Genomic DNA, 21,804 nt, shown 5'->3' on the forward strand with positions numbered 1-21,804 from the left:
GCGCGCGTGGCAATGGCGGGCCCGATGTCTATGATGTCTCGAAAAGTTTACGGCGCGACAATGACCTGAGGTTCCGATTCGCTTGGCAGGGCCATGGATAGCTCGCCAATTGATGCCCCTCCACATCAGCCGCATCCCCACAGTTGCACTCAACACCAGCTGCCCGGCCATGGATATCACCAAGTTCGTGACCGACTACCGGGAGTCGGCGTTCCTCATCGGCGATTACAATACCTACCATGAGCAATTGTCGCGACGTCTCCGCATTGTGAACAAGAAACTCGGTCGGGCAACACCCAAGAACGCCAAATATGCTGCAAAGGCCCCGGTCACGGCGGAGGATATCAAGAACAACAATGAGTAGGAGTCACGTGTAGAAGATGGATCTCGGAAGCTGACTGTGACAGGGCTCTTCACCTGCTCCTGCTCAACTCGGAACGGGCATGGGCGCAGGCCACGGCTATGAAAGCCTCTCACTCCGACGAGAACGCCGACAAGAACATCACCGGCTCTACGCGTAGACACATCCTCTCGCGCCTACACAAGGCTACACAATACGCGAACCAGGTTATTGAACTCATCTCCAACACGAGCGCAAGCGGAGCATCGGAGACGGATGTGCTCGAAGCAAAGGCATATGCCTACACTCTGGCTGGAGCGCATGAGTTTGAGAAGCAAGCCGAGGGCATCAAAAGCAAGAACGCGACGCCCCAGCGCTGGGCCCCGTGTCTCACCAAGTACTCTGCGGCGCGAGTCATCTACAGCGCTCTGCTGAAGGCCACGAGGAAGGACCTGTTCAAAGATGTGTTGGCAGGCACTACCGACCCCAGCATCCGCTATGCTGCCTACCAGAGTCGCATCCCGCGTACAGTGGGCGTCCCGACTGTTGCGACAAAGTACTTCCCAAAGGACGACGCAGAGCTGGTCAAGGCCGTGGAGAAGCTCGACTCAGCAGCCCTGAAGGAAGAGGAAGCAGCTTCGTCTCGTGAGTGACACATACAGCTTCCAGGGCACCGCTAATAGTCAACAGACACCCAGATTACATGGCGCGGCCGAACAGCAAACGTAGTAGACGCTGCGATTGGCCAGGCTCTAGCATCTGTCGATACCGCCTCCGCTGCCCTTGACCAATCTACGACTTCCACTTCATCGCCCAAAGACCGTGCCAACGCCTACGACGACATCCTCATTGCGAGCCAAGACGCGGTCGACGCAACACGAAGGGCGATTGAGGAGCTTGAGAAGGAAGGTGTCGATGAGGGCGATGCGCGCATGCAGGATCTCCGTGTCACGAATCTAGCGGTCAACTACGATCTCATTTCGTGGCGAGTCGGGCGCAACCGAGTGCTTATCGGCAAAGACGACGGTCTCACGTTCCCCGCGAATCCTCCGCAAAAGCCGCGCCGACCGCGCAAAGACGGTAAGGAATGGGTCGAACGGGAAGAGCCCACTGGCCGCAAGCTGGCGCGCTTACGGGAGCGCATCGCTTTGTACGATGCAATCCTGCAAAGTATTGACTCGGTCAAGGACCTCAGAGGTGCTGCTCGCGATACCGGATTCATTTCCGAACTCGACGGACAGCGTGCATACTTCCAGGCGCTGAAGTGCTTGAATCTGTCACACTCGTACGCATTCCTCTCAACGCCAAAGCAAGCTTTAGCGCTTTGCAACAGGGCGTTGACACTGGCAAACCAAGCAGCATCTGCTCCACAATCTCAGGCGTCCTCAACATCCAACGCACCTAAGATGGAAGTCTCCGGGGAGCAGACAAAGACGCTCAAGGAGAATCTCGAAAATCTGAACTCGCACTACCGGGGTGTAGTGGCGCTGTCGCAACTATTCGCAAACTCTGATACCGCGTCCAAGGCTGGGCTGGCAAATGCAGCGCCCGTTGTTGAGCGACTGAACGAGTACCCATCGTCGGGCTCGGTTGATCTGCAGAACCTGGTCACATGGCCTCCAAAGATCAAGCCGGTACCGGTCAAGCCTCTGTTCCTCGATGTGGCATGGAACTACGTCGAGTATCCCGGGCGCACGCCGCAAGCGCAGGTGCCTGAGCCAGAGCCAGAAGAGGCGCCGGTTGAGGAGAAGAAGGAGGAGAAGCCGCAAGCCAAGAAAGGTTGGTTCTCCTTTGGTAGATAGTCATAATCACCGTGCAGGTGGCAGGGATACATTCCATGGGGTCACCGTTGTTGCCCAAACGCTATCCATAAGAACAAGTGATCGTTCAACAAAAGCCGTACTGGTATATCCTTGGTGTAGCCCGATTCAAGACCCTGAAATGCACTTCTCCAGACTGTGCGATAGTTCGCGCTACGGGTGTCTATCCAATTTGAACCCTCCCTATCTACGTGACAGCCACAAGCCGGAGACAAGATGAACGTGATTGGTCTAGTGAAAGGTACGCGCACAGACGTGCATGGCCGCTGTGGGACTAGCGTGATTGAGCCTCAGGGGCAATACCATAAGCGCCGGTCAGCGTGAACCATCACGCGCCTGACGGGACGGTTGTTTCGTTTCAACGACCCTTTGTTCGTGGGTCCTGTAGGACCGGGCGTGGCAATATTGAGAGCCGTTGTGGAGGCTGAATGCGTGTGAATTGTGCTATGCTTGCTTGTGACTAAGGGCTGAATCGCTGAGGAGGCCAGCGTATGGTTCAGATTACCATGCTGAAGCTTGTACGACTGCAGGAAAACGGCCCGGCTCAAAAGAGACTGGAGGGACACTTGCGGGCAGCGTTCTGAGGTCATGCAGGTGGTTAGATCCTAATTTTAAATAAGGTGGGTATTATCGATACGGAGGGACCCCTATCACCAAAGCGCAGAGAACGGATCGCGTACCTGGTAGCTCAATCTCGTGCTCATTCCTCTCAACAGACAGACACACTCTTTCAACACTGCTTTGTAGCTGTTGCTTTTCTGTCCTTCAGTCTTTACAGTCGCTCCCTTACTTAATACACACCCTCTTTTGAAGCTCCATCCGCTTGCTTGCGTCCTGTTTGGTGTACATCATCAAAACGTGCGCATTCGACATTCAAGGCATTCCCACCCGATACATTACCAGCTATTCGAGGAGCGCCACGCGTTTCTCGACCTAATACACCCATCACGGCTTCCGCACTGGCTACCTCCATCCTCCCTCGGCCCCAGGTCGACGATTCGTTCCGCAGACCCTCGATCCTGCAGGTTTTCGACCTGCCCGCCTTCAAGACGTCTTCCACCGCCAACTTCGACGACAAGCTGCCGTCGATCGGCCACGATAGATCACGACCGTCCTCAAGCTCGACCGTGGCTTCCTACACCCAACAAAGGCATGGCAGCAATGCCTCGATTCAGCTGCCGTCACTAGCTACGCTAGCGTCGGCTGCGTCGAATTGCCCCGCTGCGAATATGAACAGTAATGATAATAATGATAATATGAGGAGAGATACGCCCGAGAAGAGAATGCCTTCACCCCCCAGGTACGTTTTCAGAATTACCCAGGCTCTCGTTGCGGTAGTGTGGGACCAGTGTGTACAAGCAGATGCGTAATGGGTTTTGCAGAATGTTCTAGCAGAACATTTGTAAACACTTTCGCGTTGTCGTATTCACTTATCGTGGATCATGAGAGCGTGGTGAATGGCTCCAGACTGGCAGTTGCGTCGGCGGCACAAACCGCCGGCCGTTCCGCTCGCACCTGCTGCTTATCACTGAAAGCTTGGCGTTTTCGCGACTTCTTTTCCAGCCCTCGCTAACCATGGAGAACAGTAAACCCGTTAATGGCCTCAGCATGACTTATGCAACCTCTGCGCCCGCAACCGCTGGTGGTCAGGCTGGCTCTCCGGTACGTACGATTGCGATGTTGGCGTCATGGCCCCAAGCCAGACTCCGATTTGTCTCTTATCCTCTTATCGATAGGTAGCCATTATCTACTTCTTCTGGCCTCGCGCTCGAGGCGACCTCGACGCATCGCATTCTTCGCGATGCCGTCCAGAGAAGAGCATGATGGATTTTGGCAATGCTGAAGTGCTCCTGCTGACAATCTGCAGCCGTCCTGCCAAAACTGCGCAACCTCCACCACCCCTCTTTGGCGCCGCGACGAATCTGGCGCTGTTCTCTGCAATGCCTGCGGTCTCTTCTTGAAGCTACACGGACGCCCGCGACCCATTAGTCTGAAGACAGATGTCATTAAGAGCCGGAACCGCGTCAAGACTGGTGGACCAGGTGGACGCAAGCGGGTATGCAAGCCAATCTACGACTCCTTCACAACTAACACATGACAGACAAGCGACCAAGGTGGTCTTCCTGCCGCGCATCCCGATGCTGATGGCCAGCTAGCCCTAGCCCAGCACCGCCGCGCATCTGGCAAGATCTCTTCTGGACTGTCCGACCGCTCGCAATCGCCCATCTCCCGCACCGGTACCCCGAACTTCAACCACCCCTCCAACATCGCACCATCACACTTGTTCGAGCAGGCCCTGCATGGCGGTGACTTCCACTCGCCCTCGCTACCAGGCTTCGGCATCCGTGCTCCGTCCCCCGCCAACTCTTCGATCAACGGCTCCCACCTCGAAGCCCCTCTCCCGTACGAGACTCTTGCCGCTCAGAACACTGCGCTCAAGACACGCGTCTCGGAGATGGAGCTCATCAACGACCTCTTCCGCAACCGTGTTAGCGAACTCGAACAGAGCGAGCAGTCAGCACGACAGACGGAATCAACCCTGAGGCAAGAGCTCGAAGAGACCAAGCAGCGAGAAGCGGACCTGAAGAGGCGGCTGGACGAGATCGAGGCCGAGAGCCCGCGACACAAGAAGATGAAGATGAGCGAATTCGTGGACGAGAGCCGCGCTGGCACGCCCATTAGCGCAATGGTCGAATAAGCACAACTGTTTCCTGACAAGGCGTTTCCTTTTATCAACTAATGACTGTTTCACGCATGCGGGGAGTGATCGAGTCGCACCTGCTGTGATCTCCCTGCGACGAGAGTTGGGCGTCGACGTCTGCTCTGCGCTCGGTCTTTACGACCATCTAATGTCCGATACCACTTCTTATCATGGCCCTTCGGGGCTGTGACTGTATTGTAATCTTTCTTTTTTGAGTCCGATACCAAGTGTTGATGCGAGGAGATGCGGTGGGCTGTTACGGCCGATATGGATGGGATGGGTAGATGGTTGGCATGGATGGGATGAGGTGGGAAGGGTCATGTTTACCAAAAGTCTTATATGGGAATAGCTTTCGTCGTTGAATTCGATGTGAGCACTACAATCCGTTTTTGAGTGTCTTTGCTGTGAGAGCCTGTATGCAGTCAGACCCGTCATGATGTTAGTATTTTGAAAAAAGACTAACACCACATACCACAACGAAAGTCTCTTGCCGTATACATAACAGTAGATGACAACTCACGAGTAGGATACATCTTATGTATCCCTTGAATCGTAGCTTTTACCATGGCTGCTTCGAAGGTGTCTCATGCAACATGAAGAATGTCATTCCCGCCCATCGCTTCTGTGTTGACTCTTTGGAAAACCTTACGAACACCGTACTTACATCGCTTGAATCTTCCATACCAGATTCTTGTGACTATTGAAAATGATTAGAAGAACTGTCGGCAACAGGCATTCTCGCACTCCGTCCAACGTGAAGGCTTCTTATCTGTACCCCACAGATGTGATTCAGAGCCGATATAAACAACGTGTCAGAGCCTATACACAACAGAGAACAATCTCCGCTAAGATAATTACATGGCTTGCATGAACGCGGTGCTGAGATTCAAATGGGATTATGAGTTATGACGTGCGTAAGTGTAACAATGCCGTGGTACCTTTTACGGTTGTGTCGGTTGAGGGGAATGTTTGTGGAGCGGATACAAAGCGATTGCAGACTCTGTAACGATGGCAGGCTCTCAAGGATTCTCCGACATCTTTGCCTGGCTTGAAAGGACTATGAGTTGCTGGGAGAAGTCATCACCACTCCCAAACACTTCACGACGGTCGACGAGGTGAAGGTCGTCGGGAGTAAACGGGGAGCGCTAACCCGATGTGAGCTCCCGCACGGACTCTTGGCGGCTAATCAACCCTTCAGCGAGTTTTTGCATCCACCTCCTCCATCCTCCTCCCACCACTCCCCATCCATTGAAGGACCAATTCATCTCCAACTCATCTCCACTCCGACCGTCAATACCATCACCATGGTTGCCATCGCTCGCTCCTTCGGCGCCGCCCGCGTGGCCGCCCGTGGCTTCTCCAACGCTGGTATGTCTCGCGCCTGCCGCAGCAGCTTAAGCCATTGGGTTTGAGCTCTGCAAGCTCATCAAGCAGCCATTGACCATCATCTTGCAGCCCGCGCTCCCCAGCAGAACACCCTCGTCGCTGCCCGCAGCGCCTTCCGCAACAACGCCGCCCGCAACGTCATCCAGAAGCGTGGCATCGTCGCCGAGTCCACCGCTGCCGCCATGGTCGCTGCCGCCAAGATCCAGGGTGCCGGTCTCGCTACCATCGGTCTTGCCGGTGCCGGTGTCGGTATCGGAACGGTTTTCGGTGGTCTCATCCAGGGTGTTGCCCGCAACCCTTCCCTCAGGGGTCAGCTCTTCCAGTACGCCGTTCTCGGTTTCGCCTTCGCTGAGGCCACTGGTCTTTTCGCGCTCATGATGTCCTTCTTGCTCCTCTACGTCGCATAGATGTGTGCATTGCATGGGCTGCCGGACATTTGGGGTCAACGGTATGGGGGTGCCGCAAGGTGGAAAACTTTTCTTGCGGATGGGTGTGTGCATAGGGACGACTACTACCTCTTTTCCTACTCTAGTGGCCGGTCAGATTGTGTAAAACATGTACTTTAGACGAGCAATCTGAAGAGCAAGCTACCACCACGGCTCGCTTTCCTTACCCAGGTATATGTGCGGAAGCTGTAGCTATGGTAATGACATGTGCGGATGACTGACGTTGAACTCAATGGACTCGAATGGACCCTCGAAACCAATGCCGACGCTTGTCAATACCCGTGCCACGTTCCGTGATGAGCTACTGCTGTTCGAGCTGTCCGATATTGAGACTTGGTCATGCCAAGCTTTCGTTCGAGCTCGCTCTCAGGCTTGTGGGTGTTCAAGGCTCCCACCCCACCCTAACGTTGATGTTCGACTTGACGCTCGTTGACTACTGAATAGTTCATCTGACCTGCCGCAGGTTGACAGTGCGACATTGGAATGGTTTACCCCAGAACCCCGCGATTTCGAGGCTGCCTCGGTACGACCCGCTACCGTGAGCGCAAGATGGAGAGCGAACAGACAGAGATGCTCTAACTGCTATAACTTATTCAAGGCCTGTTGTGTCCTTTACCTGATATCTAGGAGCGCATATCATGTGGGTGAGATGGGGACCGTATTCCCATTGTTGTTGTTCGACAACCCGCGACACAATACAAGCCACGGACACCAGGTACGAGCGTAGCAATATTACTTCGAAGTACTGAGCTGATAGTCAATTGATAGAAAGAAGTACGCAGTCAATACGGCTTGTACCTCTGCGAATCGAAAGCGATCCAAGCATCCGCGAAGTCCGCAAATCACCACGACCCTCCTCCGATCGAAACACGCGCGTAATACACTATCACGTATGAGAAGGAATGATGGAGACTATGAGACTTTTAAGGGCCGCGTCTACAACGATCATCTAGGCAAGAAGATGCTGTGGCTAGCCGTGAGCAGATCAGCACCCAGCGTCGCATGGCAAAGTCCGCGCGGCGCACGTCTCCAGAGCCTCCGCGTTTGATCCCAGATCGACGTGATACCTGCTACGGTCACAGAAGAAGCAAGAGCTGCTGCGCAAGTCGTATAGAGATACCGAGGCTGCGTTGTTTCAGATCTGCGTCTGGGTAGATGGTGAGGCTGTTTCCGAAACACGATACGTGAACGCTCCAACCCTCCTCCAAGCACCGAACATCGGAAACCAAACAACCACACTCTTCCTTGCCGACTGCGGAACATGCAATGCATTCGAACACTGCAATGGTGCATCTTCATACTCGGCTCGTACCAAGACCGTGAAACTGGGCAAGGTGGGTTTCGTGATAAGCTTCCGCATCTGACGCGGCGAAGCTTAGATGTTTGGCTGTGCGGGTATTACCTCTCCGGACTGTGGTATTTAGAGCTCGATGTCTTCTTGAGTTGATTTGAGCAAATAACATCCCATCAGTACTATCATCTTGTAATATCTGTGCCGGTCACTTCTATTCAGTTTCAATTTACTTTCACTACCAATACTTCAGAAACTTCAATCAGCAAACATGCGTTACACAGCCTTTGTCGCCGTTGCTGCTTTCTCCAGCGCCGTCTTCGCTACCGGTAGGTTTTGATAACCATGAAGAAGTATGCTTCATTGGACACCCATCTAACACATCCCAGCCAGCCCCCAAGACGACGTTGCCTCCATCCTCGAGGCTCTCCGCACGAACAACCCCGAAGATGCCGATGCCGCCGCCTCAGCAATGAAGGTCAAGCTCCGCCGTCAGGACGACGTGAGCTCCATCCTCGCCGCGCTCGAGGCCAACAACCCCGACGATGCCGCCGCAGCCAAGCAGGCCATGTCTTCTACATCCACCACCAAGCGTCAGGACGACGTGTCCCACTGCCTCGACAACCTCGCGCAGGTCGACCCCGCGGCCGCAGCAGCAGCCCGTCGCGACATCAAGAGCCGCAGCATCGACGTCCGCGACATGGAGAAGCGTCAAGATGACGTTGCGTCCATCCTTGCTGCCCTCGCGCAGAACAACCCCGATGACGCCGCCGCCGCTGCTCCCGCTATGAGCTCTACCCCCAAGGCGGTTACCAAGCGCCAGGACGTGTCTCACTGCCTCGATGATCTCGCCGCAGTCGACCCCCAGGCCGCTGCGGCTGCCCGTCGCGACATCGAGAGCCGCGACGTCGAGAAGCGCCAGGACGATGCTGCCCACTGCCTTGACGCGCTCGCTGAGGTCGACCCGGAGGCTGCGGCTGCTGCGCGTCGCGATATTGAGAAGCGTCAGGATGATGTTGCGTCCATCCTCTCCGCGCTCGCCCAGAACAACCCTGATGATGCGAAGGCGGCGCAGACGCTCGGTAAGCGATGGGTTGCGTAGATGCGAGATGGAGTAGTCAGGGATTGAACTGTTTGGGGTTTTGTGGTTTGGAAGGGATCTAATGGCTGAGTGTATATAGTTTAGGGATTTGTACATGATGAGGAATGACTTAGGCTCGGTTCTCACTAATGCACTCGTTTGGCCTGATGTATTTGTTCAAATATCCTGAACAGTTGCGGCAGACGATTTAACTGTCTAGTCTCATCTGATTCAGTGTTCTTATGTTGGTACTGCATCCGCATTCAACGCTGCATAGTCGATGTTGTACCACAGTTGACCTGCCCCTCTACTACCCCGCACCACGACAAAGATACCAAATCTCACCAGATCCTTCTCTTCATGCCTACAGCACGGCTGCCGTACCGTGTAAATGAGTTTATAAATGTTGTGTCACCAAAATTTGTCCAGTTTCTCCATCAGACACGATGGCCGAGTGGTCTAAGGCGGTAGATTTAAGCCCTGCTTGGATCTCTACTACAGAAATGTGCGTGGGTTCGAACCCCACTCGTGTCAAGCAGCTTGTTTTGCTCTTTTTGCCATTCTTTTTGCGTTCGAAAATGAGGTTGAATGATCTTTTTGACCGTCATGGATGTAGAATCTCGGCCATGAGCGCCCAGAGCGATGGCGGGGTATATCCGCAGACCCACTTTTGCTCATAAGACTGTACTTTGCTTTTTGCATTTCTTCTTACCTTGGGAGATTGCTGTGCGAACTACCACTTTTAGTAGAAGGCCACCAGAGCATCAACCTGCGACTTTGACGACTAGCAGATATAACTCCCGAAGACCAAATAATGCTAAAACACATTCACGGTCGTCGTATGCTTCACGAAGAATAGTAGTACTATGATATGCCATTTAGGAAGGGATGTACGCCAAAAACTAGTTTACGCATACCCATGTGGCGTAGAACAAGGTACGCATGCCGACACGTAGTTGAGATCTTAAAGAAGAGATAGCACCCGATGTTGTATTGAAGCTATCTAACATCGTCGTTTGAAATATCTCAAGTCTTCGAGGAGGAAGTACATTGAGCTGGATATACGTTCCTGGCAAACACACCCCGGTTAATTCTAGTCCTGTTCCGTATCTTCATCCCGCTCTTGGAGCTCTTTTTTCTTCTTCCGTCGCTTGCAGCCCTCTTCCTCAATCATCTCCATCAGTCTCCGTGGCAAACCCGCATGTGGGCACCCATCTCCCAATATCTCCGCACTAGTCGCTAAAAACCTCTGTCTAAAGAACCACCATAACGCTCCGTCAGCAGTCTCAGTGCTGTCCGGCCGTGGGTAGAAAGGGTCATTCCTCATAAACGCTGCGCACGCCTGCTTCAGCCCAGCTTCGTCCATAGACATGTGTCTCACACAGTCAAAGTCTAAAATCCACATGACGTGTTTGCCAAGATAGTGTGATGGGAATGATGTTCGTGTTGATGAGGCTCGCGGAGGTGCAAGCACGAACTCGACGTCATTGGCATCGACTTTGGCGCCCCAGTGCATCATAGCAAGCGCATCCGCCATAGTCTGCGCGTAGGCGACGTAATCAAGGCCGAGGTCTTCCATCTGATTGATATGTAATGGAACGTTCCTGAGACTGAACCGCTGGAAGCGCGATGTGTTTGTTGCTTCGCGCTCTCTTCGTCGCCCCAAGTAGGGACGAATAAGACAGCAGTCGTCGTCTTCATTCCCTTTCACAAAAGCCGAGAGTGGCGTGTTGTCTGCGCAGAACAGGTCTACGATCTTGTCGCTGATAGATCGAGGTATCTTGGGGATGCGTTCCGATATGAGCGCTCTACACTCTGTGAAGCCGGCAGGGAAGCGGTGGAGGTTTTCGATCCACCACATATTGTTCGAGTATATCAACGACTGACACTGTGGTATGGCCAGAGGCATTGAAGGACGATGTTGGTTTGCGCTCCGAATGATTTGCAGATGCATGTTGTAGTCATTTGTGACAGATCGTCCGGGTCCTCCATCTTCGCGTTTGATGGCATGATTCGTGCCATCTTCAGCAGCCCAGACGCTGCCGCAAAAACCCTTGCCAATGCAGCGGTAGGGGTTGTTGGTGTTTGACATGATAAAGGTATTCCAGAATTAGTGTTGTTCTCGGTGTGATCGCAACTGTATATTATGATGTAGTTTAGCATCGGAATAGAAGTGGTGAAAAATTCAAATATAGAGCAAGTTTGACTCAAACCTGTACCATGGTTGAGAAAGGCTGCATCCGCACATGACTTTGCGTTCTAATACCTACAACGACAACTTCCCCACCAGTTGCACAGCCTAAACAAATGTGTTTCAGGCAAATTGTACGTCGAACACAAGGCTGTGGTATTGAGGATCATGGTGTGGCAGTGCCGTTGGCGTTGTTGCCTGAAGGGACGACCGTGCCGTACAGTCGGTGGCCTAAGCTTGGTATGCAGTCAGCATATAACAACAACAGGCCCCACAGTCTCGTTTAGAGTCTACATCGACTTCAAAGAAGTCCATACCATCTTTAAATCACGTGTCGTTCAACGAGATCATGGGTCAAGAACAGTCTCAGCCGTCAGCATCGCAGCGACCTCCAGAGCCGCAGCTTAGCGAAGAAGAGCGCGCAAAGCTCCAAGCTGAGGTATGGTCTTGGTGTTCGACCATACTTGCAACGCTGACAAGCCCAAAGATGCGCGCAAACCAGCAAGCGGCCCTGGATAAGCGTCTTAACCAGCCAAGGAAGTCGTCGCCCGCAGGCGCTCAAGCGACGAGGAAGCCAACTGCCCTGGAGGAAGCAAGCAGGGAGAACATCGGATGGCGCAACGCCGACGCGCAGGCGGAGTTCAGGAACTGGAACTGATGTGGGTGGACACGATGCTTGTGTCTTGTAGCTGAGCCGGCGCGAAATGTTTTAATCTGGATTTGAAGGCGTTCAGACTTCCACGAACAGGGATGGGGTTTGTCTCTCGGAGTCCGGCGTAGTGGAGTATACAACCGATATTTGACAACGTCATTTTCTTCTCATTTTGAATTCTCTCGCGTCTTGATTCGGCGGTGCAAGTCACAAAGCAGGTGTTTGGTGCTGTGCCTCAGCAAGCTGAAATGCAAGCAAGGGGCCAAACGGACATCCGCGGGGAAATGCCCACGCCAGTCGCTCGCTAGCGGCTTACATAACCGAAGATCTTCCGCCGCCCAGCCCAAATCACCTGCATCGTGCATCTCAATTGCACTCATATACCCATCTCGCTGTCGCCACTATGCCGGAACAGCGCGTCGCAAAGCGCAAGACTCACACAAAGTCGCGAAAAGGATGCTTCCAATGCAAGCAGAGACATACTAAAGTAGGTGTTCACCTTCGATGCAGCTTCCGTCTTCACCAGCCAATCACCGTGTGCTGTGCGATTTTCTGTATCTACCCGGCGCATAGAGCTCAAGTGCTATGAGCATCCGAAGCTATGGCTCTTCTGCAGTGATCCGTGTCGTCGCTTACCATGTCGTACAGTGCAATGAAGCGCGCCCGCGCTGTGGGAACTGTGTCCGCCTGGATATCCATTGCCATTTCCCAGCAATACCGGATAGCTACTCGACCTCCCCGCAACACAGTCCAGGCGTGTCCTCACCCTTTGTGGATACAAATCATGCTGAAAGTCCCGAAGCAAGTCCCGCCAGTTCCGAGCTACCACTCGCAGACCTCCGTCTGCTGCATCATTGGACAAAGGCGTGCGCCAAATCCTTGCATCCAAATCCCGCAACTAGAAGTGTCGTCTGGCAGGTAAGACTGGTCTACTCCGATAGACTATGTGGAATTGTTGAACTAACCGTGTCGCTCTGCAGAACGAGTTCATTGAATTAGGCTTCGACTATCCTTTCCTTCTTCGTGGTTTTCTCGCCCTTTCGGCAGTCCATCAAGCATCCTTGCTTCCACCCAATGAGCGGCAGAGTCTTTTGCTCCAGGCAGATTCCCACATCAGTCGAGCCTTGGACACTTACCGAAAGAATCTGGAGACGCCGAACGTTGAGCTGGCAATTCCGATGTTCATGCTGTCTTCGATAATCTTGACTTACAACTTCGGTTCGGCGCAGCTTGAACGCCCCGAAGATCCCATTCGCGCTCTCCACCACTGCTTCATGTTATTGCAAGGCATCAAGGTTGTGGTGATACCTCACTGGGACCAAATCAAAGACAGCTCGGTGTTTGCTCATATGACAGATATGGCGTCTCCGGAAGCGCTAGATGCGTTGGACACGCTCGCAAGGGAGGAGAACCCTCAAGAGATTCTTCGACTGAAGGAACTCACGGAACTCCTACTGGATAGCCAAGACAAGGAGGCCTGCGCTACAGCTATCGACGCACTCAACGCGACCTGGCTCCGGTTCCGGCACATATCACCCGATCGCGACGAGTACTCCCTTCTCTTTCTTTGGCCTGCGAGGTTGGAGACCCATTTCTTCGATCTCCTTGCAGCTCACAACCCTGTGACATGCATCATCACGACCCATTTTGCAGCAATGCTGGCCCAATGTCGCCCGGTATGGTGGGTGGTAAAGTGGCCCCAATGGCTTCTTGCTGCCTGCGAACAATTGCTAGCAGCGACACCAGATCTCCTAAAATGGCTCGACTGGCCGCAACAGATCATTCATGCTCAAGCCGGGAGCGCGACGACCACTCCGACAGCCTCGTGAGGATCTGAGTTACACCGAGTTGTATCCATTTTGGCGTCGCAGCCAGTAACTCATTGTATCCTATCGCGGGGAGTGAGTCTTACCGGGTGTGCTTGTCCTTTGGCAAACCAGCTCTTGGCCTAAAGTCGTGGGTTGTTTTGGCGAAGTCTTATCGCAATGATCACTAATATGGGACCAAATAAATGGCGAAGCTTGCGAAGCTCGCGAGAGGCTGTGCAATTCGCACAATCTCAACGAGGCACTGCAGTTGTTGATACGCCGTATTGGACGGGGTGCCGCACGATTTAACCCCCAAATCGACCCACTAGTGCGGCAGAAGCCATACGGCCGATACGGGGCCCGCAAAAAAACGTCTCGGCTCGGCAAGCGCTCTTGGCAGCGTATTTCGCATCACGTATTCCGTACAGCCAGGACGCGAACGCATCCTTAGCTTGACGGCTTGTCCGAGGAGCGATACGCAATTGTTGTTAAAACGTTCGAGAAGCCCACTTTGAGAATGGTCACACCTGCATTCGAGGACGCATTACCTGCGTTCGTCTCCAACTCAAATAAACATGTCCGACACCGAACCATACCGCCCAGCGCTTGACGACCCAACCGCCTACGTTCTATACCGATACATCCCAAACCGGATAGCGGCAATCATCTTCGTCGTCGCATTCGGCCTTACCACCTTCTTGCACATCTTCCAATTCATCAGAAGAAAGACGTGGTACTTCGCACCACTAGTGATTGGAGGTCTATGTAAGATTGCATAGCCATCCTTCTTCGCGATGGTGTTGCTGACATGATGCAGTCGAGGTTATAGGTTACATCGGACGCTACCTCTCACACGACGATGTCTGGGCACTCGGTCCCTTCATTATGCAGTCGCTGCTCATCTTACTTGCCCCGGCACTATTCGCAGCCTCCATCTACATCATACTGGGTCGGATAATCCTCTTAGTCGACGGAGAGCGCTACTCGCTAATTAGCCACAAGTGGCTTACGAAGACGTTCGTAGCAGGAGATGTGTTCAGCTTCATGTTGCAAGCCGCAGGTACGTTACCACTTTAGCGCAGCTTCCAGAACTATGGCTAAATATTAGTATAGGTGGTGGCATCCAAGCAATGGGCACGCTAGACGCCCTGCATACCGGTGAAAAGATCATCATCGGTGGTCTATTCGTCCAACTGCTCTTTTTTGGCTTTTTTATCGTCGTCTCCGCGGTCTTCCACTACCGTGTCTCCAGAGACCTTCCCCTAAAGAGGCGCTACAGCCCCTTCTCGTGCTTCAAGTCTCGACAATCCCATGAGATCGTACAAACCTGGACCACCGTATCCCGAGCGAGTCTCGACGAACTACCCTGGAAGCGCCACCTCTTCAACTTATACTTCGCAAGCGCGCTCATCATGGTCCGAAGCATCTTCCGTGTAGTGGAATACCTCGGAGGAAACGCGGGATATTTGCTCAGTCACGAAGTGTACCTGTACATCTTCGATGCTCTGCTGATGTTCTTTGTTATGGTTGCTTTCAACTGGACCCATCCAAGCCAGGTCACGGACGCACACCAGAAGAGACTGCGAAGCGGTTCGCCTATGGAGCTTCAACATTCTCGCGATATGTCAACGGGCGCGGACGAAGAGCACATGATGGGACATCGGGAGGCTAAGAACGGTGTAAGAACTGGTGGCAGGACTGGATCGAGACGTTCAAGTAGCAGGCATGCTTCTGGGCGTTGAGACAGCAGGGGTGGATGTATTGATTATGATAACAAGAGGAGGACTTTATCTGATTTAGCGACTAGAGCATAGGAACTGATGACGTTCCCGCAAGAAGTAAGCGACAAGCTGTGCGCCAGTACGTCCCCTATAGCCAGGGACGCGGAATACCGAGATTTTCTGAAAAGGAAGCTTGAGCGAGATGCATCGGTAGCAAGTGTCATATCCATGGCAATGACGTCATTTCATTTTGAGAGCAAGAACTTCCGACTTCACTAGGAAGTCACATCTGATTAGATAGCATCAGTCCGTAGGAACAAGTCACCTCAGAGAAATTAGAGGAGCATCCGTAATTTCATCTACATGCTTAATGCAATGCACTCGATGATTGCTTCCACCCCTTCATATTGGTATTTGTTTCCTTATCGCATTCCAGAGAAAGGGTATGTTTCCGCTATGACTGTAATTGTACCCCGACTCAACTCGGGAATGGGGTCCGTAGAACTCCATGACTCCAGTTCCTTTTTTTTTTCCCAACACGTCCCAGCCCTTCTACTCACGACGGTGGTGAAGGCCGACCACCGAACTTTGTGATTACTGATAGCCGGCTGGAAAGCAAAATTTGTACCCACGCAATTACAATACAGGATCCAGAAAAGTTCCGAGATCTGGAATGCGATTCGTGGTGATGCGTTTTTTGGAGCAGCATGGTGGAGCTCCGAGGTGTGTCCGCCTTCGCGCCGATAGAAGACCAACTTCACGAGGAGCGAGAAAAAGGTTCTGTCGCTGAACGGAAAACTTTTGCGCGAGTCTGTGTTCACAATTGTGGTTGTGGATGGCCCATTTGCGAAGCCAAACGGTCAGCCAACCTCTGCAGATAGATTGCTATCCGTGGGTCCCGACAGTTGGCATGTCGACCGGCATACTCCTTCAGCTCTCGCAGTTCAGTCTGTAGCATGTGTACTTCCGCCTTCAGTATGCGGTTACTGCGCTCTGAGTCCCGCGCTCTCTCAACTAGCGCTTCCTGCTCCATTTTCTGTTTGCTTCGACACTTGCTGGCGGCTTTGCGGTTCTTTTCGAGATATATAGCCCGCGCTGAGCCTGGTTCGGCGTACTCGGATCGACGCCTCTTCTTGGACGGTGTTTCTGTTGTTGTTGTTGGGGATGTCTCTTCATCCTTAGGGTACAAACTGTCGTGTCGTCCTTTGGCGTCGTCGTCGTCGTTGTCGCCTTCGTAGAATTGGGACGCATCGGCGGGATCGAATTGAGTTTGCGACGGGGAAATAGTCGGAGTAGAGATCGAGTTTGCTGACTGATTGGAAGGAGTAAATGCTGAGCCGCCCTGGGCGCCGTAAAAGGTGTTCGCAGTCGATGCTGCGTTTAAGTTAACGTTTGCGCCCAAAACAAACGCCTGCGAGTTCGTGGATTGAGACATGGGCGGCGGAAAATTGCCCATATACTGGTATCCTGCGTATTGTGGGAATAATGGACTTGTGGGCGATGTGTGCGTAAAAGATCCATAACTACCGGGCGCTGGTGTTTCTTCTGGCTGCCCTTGATTCGGACGGTACACTGGGTACCCTGGCTGCCCTGGTATCATTGGAGAGTTGTCGTCCGACATGTAAGAATGATGTTGGTTAGAAGGTATGAGAACTAAGCTCATTGTTAACGGTATTTGCCTGTGAGGATATGTGGTTTGAGGTAACTCGCTACCACGCTTTGCCAGATTTCGTGCCGATTGTGTGTGCAATGGACCCTTTTGGAAACGACACAATGAATTGGTGAATAACGGAGATATCTGAATAGACTAGAAGTGGTGAAGCTGGACGTGTTGAGAGTGTGATGATGCAGGTGGTCTGTTTGTCATGGGAAGTGAAGAATCAAACGTCGATCCATGGTAGGCGCCATTCGCAACCGTGGAAAGCAGAACCATGGCCAACTTATCTTCAAGCGAGAGAATCCTGGCCGGCGCGCTGAATCGAACGCGTGGTACGGGTACGCAATGGCACAGAGTGCTGTAGTTTGTCGAAGAGGCTATGACGGCGCGGGAAACATGCCCGGGGAGGATCCACGCGACATGATTGAGTGAGATGCTGGCCGGCGGCGTATACCGCGACCAACTATGAGGCAAGCACTTCGCATGCCGCTGCAGGAAGAGGCGCATTGCCGCAAGCTGCGCAGCAGCTGTCAACGCGCTCTGATAGCTTACCAATGCTGGTCTGTCGGATGAGGGCAGTCGCGACGAGGTGAGGCTGAGGGAACGGCACGCTGGTGGTGCGGCGGCGGGGGGAAGCCGAGCCATCGGCATGATCTCGGTGAACCTGTTCACGGGCGCTCATTCTTAACCAGCGGTAGTGGTGTCCATGGATCCCTCGATCAGGTACGGGTGGGCCTTCTGCGCTAGTGGTCTCGGAGCCCTGGAGGACCTTCGACGTTGCACGACGTGCCGTCGCTAACGCCAGTCGCTAACCTTGGAATCACGCTACCGCTGGCCTTCGTCACCCGCAACCCTCTGTCTGGTATTTTGCCTCAGACTCGGCTCCAAAAATAGTGGGTGGCAGGTGCTCTGAGACTCCATTTCGTCTATATCTAAAAATCGTGAACCCACTCGTCCAATCGTTCTTCCGTCCCCGGATCTGCTCAATCGCAAGCTCGCTTCTTTTGCACCTCAAGGCGCCTACCACTCACTATGAGCATTGGCGCCGACTCAGACCCAGGTAAAGATGCCGACTTGAACAGACAGCTTTTCCGTGGAATTGGATACGTGCCATATCGGCACTTTAGCTCTCGGCGATGCTCTGATCTAAGCGTATTGAGTTGTACTCTTCGTCGCCATGTTCGACGTCATTCTCAAGGGTGGACCGATCGACGATCTGTTCCGATATCCGATGACACTTCTCATAGGCTGTTGGGGGCTGATTGCAAGCATCATGCCAGTATAAGAGAAGATCGCGTCGCATATGCAGAATGTCAACTCGCATTCCTGCAGTCTGTCTCCGCCGCCTCCGATACCATGTCAGCCCTAAAGCCAAGAAATGGGCAAGGCTGGTGAGTAATCCACTCTTCCGGGACGGCTCGATAGCTAGGAACACCAGTGATGAGTTCCTGGTCTATCCGATATACGCAACTATGCTGTCCTTGAAGGAGCGGTTTCTCCCAAAAGTCGCTGAATTTAGTTTTTGTAGTGGCGGGCCGTCATCTCGAATCGATAAAGAAGCGATTCGAGTTCCCAACGGGTCCACGGGTACACCAAGCTAGCCCTTCCTCCGCATCGCGTCCCGCAGCACCAACAATCTGCGGAGTAAATAGCGGTTATCGAGAGCGACCATCGTGAGGCTGCAGCCGAAGATGCCGGTGGATCCAGGTATGCCGAACCTGCGAGATTACTCCAGTCGACGTCGGGTAGAGTCTTCTGAAGCATTCACCAGACGTAATAGAGAGTCTTGTAGCCCTCTCAGGGTTGACCCTGAAACCAGAAGCGGCATTGACAATGTGGCACACTCTCAGCCGAATGGAAGCCGCTCGCGGTCTGGAGGCATCGCCGAAACTACACAACTTGGGACAGTGCCAGCAGTGTATACTTCGATCTTGGTTGGTTATTTGATGAAACTGTATATATCACCGGTATTGCTTCACGATATGCACAGGCATCATAGGCCTCTGCAAGCAACATGTCGCACCGCTTTCTCAACCTGCTCACACACCGGCTATACATGCAAATAGCTCTAACCTCTCTTTACAGTACAGTCCACGTATGTGTGTACTTCTAGTCTACATCACTGCGCGAACTTGCCGATATGCCGCTCGGCGTAAAGTAATCCTGTATCTAACTTCCCGCTGTCAACATACCACCTGCATGATCTACTTTACGCTTTGCATCAATGTGTCCGTTCAACCGGATAACGTATTTTGAGCTATCCATTGTTCCCGTCTTATCCATTATTCCCGTCGCCCAGATCTATCGTTCCGATGCCCCATCCGAGAAGCGGATCCCGCTTCCGAAATACGCCTAGATCCAGCCGTGCCAGTCTAGACCAACGGCAGGGTACTGATATTCTGTCCAGTCTTTGGTACTCTTACACTCACGCTAAAAATCACATGCTTCAAATCGGACTTCGGTATGTCTATCTCCCCGAGTTGCAGTGAATGACCTCAGGATAGAAGCTCATGGAGACTGTGTCGTGCTGTACACGTCGCTTACTTAAATTCTTCCATCGACGCCCAGCTACGATGAATATCGAAGACAATGTATCATATCCTGTCATACTCCTCGAGAGACGGTCCCGTCGTCGTTGTCGCAAATCGAGTTAAACTAATGTCGGGATAAAACACACGGATGTTAGGCTACAAGTCGTCGGACCTCCGAACTCACAGGATAACTCTCCAATCCGATATCGGAATCGTCCTGCGAAATCTACAGCCAAAATTCGCATCAGGGCTTAAGACAATCTAGGGTTCAACAAGCGTTATACCTCTAGACATCTAGAGCCTGTTTAGCGATTATTGTATTTAATATAACACTAAGAATATAACATTATATAACCTATTATATACTTGCGTTTAGTAATAAGTAATTTATATAATAGTAGTAGAATGCATTCTATAAAATATAACGTATTTAAAAGCTGTAGAATATATTATATTATAGTCTAATTAGAGTAGAGAATTTTGTTATATAACTTTAGAAATTATTCTATACTTTTTAGACGCTGTATAAGTATATAATAGTAGTAGAATAGCTTAAATTAGTTAAAAAAGTAGTTATTATTATATAATATGTAGTAAATTAAAGCTTTACTATATTCTACTACTACTTATTTTTATTAGCAAACTAATCCTACAGCGCAAACTAGTCTAAAAAGAGTAAGGTCTGTTGCTAGTACACAAAAAGACGTATTTCTAAAAAGGTTAAAATCTTACGTTTAGAGGTGCAGGCGTTAGGCGGGCTAAGGCTTAGGTTCTTAGCGCTGCTGCCTCCGGCGTAGTTAAAGCTTTTAAAATTTAGAGCGGCAAGGCAACCGTCCTACAAACACTAACGTCTACCTACAGCAGGGAGGATTACAATACAATTACATGTTCTTAACAGCTTGTAACTAACAGAGCTATAGATCGCAAAGCGACAAAATGCTAAATTTTTTAGCAAGCAAAATCGTGCTTCCGCATATACACTCTCTATTCTTATTCTACCGCTTACAACAAATTAGAGATCTAAAGACTTATTAAAGACGCAAACAGCAGCTTAAATCTAATACTAAAGCTGTACTAGTACACTAAACAAGCCCTGACTGCGTCTCTAACACCTTACACCTCTTTCGTAAGTTCTTCTAGCGTTAGCAAGTCTAAAGCTAATCTTATTGCTAGTTGTATTGCCTTGCTACTACACTAAAGCTTAATTAAGCCTCTTTGTTATTAATTAATCGCTTTCCTCTTAAACGCGCCGCTACCTCTATAAGTTCTCTTAAGGTTGTTGTCCTAGAAGCTGTTGTAGAGGCTGTTGTAAACTACCTTGTTTATACTATACTAGAGGCCGTCGTAAGCGCCCTAAAGAGCTACTTCGCTAGTACTTTAGGGCTACACGCTGGGCCTGTCGACGTTCCTGTCGCACCCGTTCCTGTCGCACCCGTCCCTGTCGCACCTGTTTCTTTCGCCTCTATTCCTGTTGTTTCTATCGCGCACACAACTAGCGCAAGACCTTCTATTGTTCTCTTTTCTAGTCTTGCTTTTAAGAAGCTTATTAGTGAGATGTATAAGCTCTTTAGTAGATACAGCCCGCCTTTAAGGTAATAGAAAGAGCATTCTATTCGCGATCTTACTAGAACATGCCTAATTACCTGCGCTATTTACATCTATAACTAGGTATACAAAGTAAGATTAATGTTAAGCCTATAGCCCTCTCTAGCTCTTAAGAATGCTATACTCTAGCAAAGAAACGCCTTAGCTAGAATGCTTTGTAAGGGTAATAAGAGCTAGAATAACAAGAATATAGCGTTTGTAGCTTGTCTTATACAGCAAGATACTATTCGCTAGATAGCAGATATAATAGACTACTATAAGTTCTGTTAATACCTAGGGGAATAGTTGTTGCGTCGCGGTTGTTAGAGAATGTGTACCGCAAAGCTGTTAAGTACTAGTATTTACGTTGCTGCTATGTTGTCTTAGTAGTTCTTAATTACTGCCTAAGCTTCTAGAAGTTGTATAAATAAGAGTAGTGTTAGTTAGAAGCCTTAGTGCTAATAGCAATATACTCTAAGTTTATTAAAATCTGCTAGCGGTTCTAAGACCGACAGCTAAGCGTCTTTTAACGTCTTTTTATTAAACAGAGTCTGCAAAATTAGGCACAAGGCACCCTACTACTACTTATAATAAA

At 51.4% G+C, this 21,804-nt stretch overlaps 9 protein-coding genes and 1 non-coding gene across 10 annotated transcripts; 8 read left to right on the forward strand and 2 right to left on the reverse strand.

Annotated features, from left to right (window-relative positions):
- Positions 1–169: 169 nt before the first annotated feature.
- Positions 170–2,142, forward strand: J4E88_009387 (uncharacterized protein; the record flags this gene model as incomplete). The annotated part of the gene is made up of 3 exons (XM_049402990.1): positions 170–360; positions 408–985; positions 1,031–2,142. The coding sequence occupies 3 exons, from the start codon at positions 170–172 to the stop codon at positions 2,140–2,142; spliced, it is 1,881 nt and encodes a 626-aa protein (XP_049251118.1).
- Positions 2,143–3,735: 1,593 nt separating this feature from the next.
- On the forward strand, positions 3,736–4,858 carry J4E88_009388 (uncharacterized protein; the record flags this gene model as incomplete). The annotated part of the gene is made up of 3 exons (XM_049402991.1): positions 3,736–3,822; positions 4,028–4,216; positions 4,262–4,858. The coding sequence occupies 3 exons, from the start codon at positions 3,736–3,738 to the stop codon at positions 4,856–4,858; spliced, it is 873 nt and encodes a 290-aa protein (XP_049251119.1).
- Positions 4,859–6,165: 1,307 nt separating this feature from the next.
- Positions 6,166–6,654, forward strand: J4E88_009389 (uncharacterized protein; the record flags this gene model as incomplete). Its single annotated transcript, XM_049402992.1, has 2 exons — positions 6,166–6,229; positions 6,317–6,654. The coding sequence occupies 2 exons, from the start codon at positions 6,166–6,168 to the stop codon at positions 6,652–6,654; spliced, it is 402 nt and encodes a 133-aa protein (XP_049251120.1).
- A 1,601-nt stretch (positions 6,655–8,255) lies between these two features.
- On the forward strand, positions 8,256–9,086 carry J4E88_009390 (uncharacterized protein; the record flags this gene model as incomplete). The annotated part of the gene is made up of 2 exons (XM_049402993.1): positions 8,256–8,313; positions 8,374–9,086. 2 exons carry the CDS (start codon positions 8,256–8,258, stop codon positions 9,084–9,086), a joined length of 771 nt encoding a protein of 256 aa, XP_049251121.1.
- A 419-nt stretch (positions 9,087–9,505) lies between these two features.
- J4E88_009391 lies at positions 9,506–9,599 on the forward strand. The gene has a single exon. It is a non-coding gene; the product is annotated as a tRNA-Leu (tRNA).
- Positions 9,600–10,158: 559 nt separating this feature from the next.
- Positions 10,159–11,157, reverse strand: J4E88_009392 (uncharacterized protein; the record flags this gene model as incomplete). The annotated part of the gene is made up of 1 exon (XM_049402994.1): positions 10,159–11,157. One exon carries the CDS (start codon positions 11,155–11,157, stop codon positions 10,159–10,161), a length of 999 nt encoding a protein of 332 aa, XP_049251122.1.
- Positions 11,158–11,605: 448 nt separating this feature from the next.
- On the forward strand, positions 11,606–11,914 carry J4E88_009393 (uncharacterized protein; the record flags this gene model as incomplete). Its single annotated transcript, XM_049402995.1, has 2 exons — positions 11,606–11,695; positions 11,744–11,914. The coding sequence occupies 2 exons, from the start codon at positions 11,606–11,608 to the stop codon at positions 11,912–11,914; spliced, it is 261 nt and encodes an 86-aa protein (XP_049251123.1).
- A 1,178-nt stretch (positions 11,915–13,092) lies between these two features.
- J4E88_009394 (uncharacterized protein) lies at positions 13,093–13,737 on the forward strand (the record flags this gene model as incomplete). The annotated part of the gene is made up of 1 exon (XM_049402996.1): positions 13,093–13,737. One exon carries the CDS (start codon positions 13,093–13,095, stop codon positions 13,735–13,737), a length of 645 nt encoding a protein of 214 aa, XP_049251124.1.
- Positions 13,738–14,291: 554 nt separating this feature from the next.
- Positions 14,292–15,458, forward strand: J4E88_009395 (uncharacterized protein; the record flags this gene model as incomplete). Its single annotated transcript, XM_049402997.1, has 3 exons — positions 14,292–14,481; positions 14,534–14,776; positions 14,830–15,458. The coding sequence occupies 3 exons, from the start codon at positions 14,292–14,294 to the stop codon at positions 15,456–15,458; spliced, it is 1,062 nt and encodes a 353-aa protein (XP_049251125.1).
- A 796-nt stretch (positions 15,459–16,254) lies between these two features.
- On the reverse strand, positions 16,255–16,893 carry J4E88_009396 (uncharacterized protein; the record flags this gene model as incomplete). Its single annotated transcript, XM_049402998.1, has 1 exon — positions 16,255–16,893. The coding sequence occupies one exon, from the start codon at positions 16,891–16,893 to the stop codon at positions 16,255–16,257; it is 639 nt and encodes a 212-aa protein (XP_049251126.1).
- Positions 16,894–21,804: the final 4,911 nt, after the last annotated feature.

Source organism: Alternaria novae-zelandiae, assembly GCF_023758075.1.
Source record: "Alternaria novae-zelandiae strain BMP 2774 chromosome Unknown scaffold_24, whole genome shotgun sequence".
Lineage (NCBI taxonomy): Eukaryota > Fungi > Ascomycota > Dothideomycetes > Pleosporales > Pleosporaceae > Alternaria > Alternaria novae-zelandiae.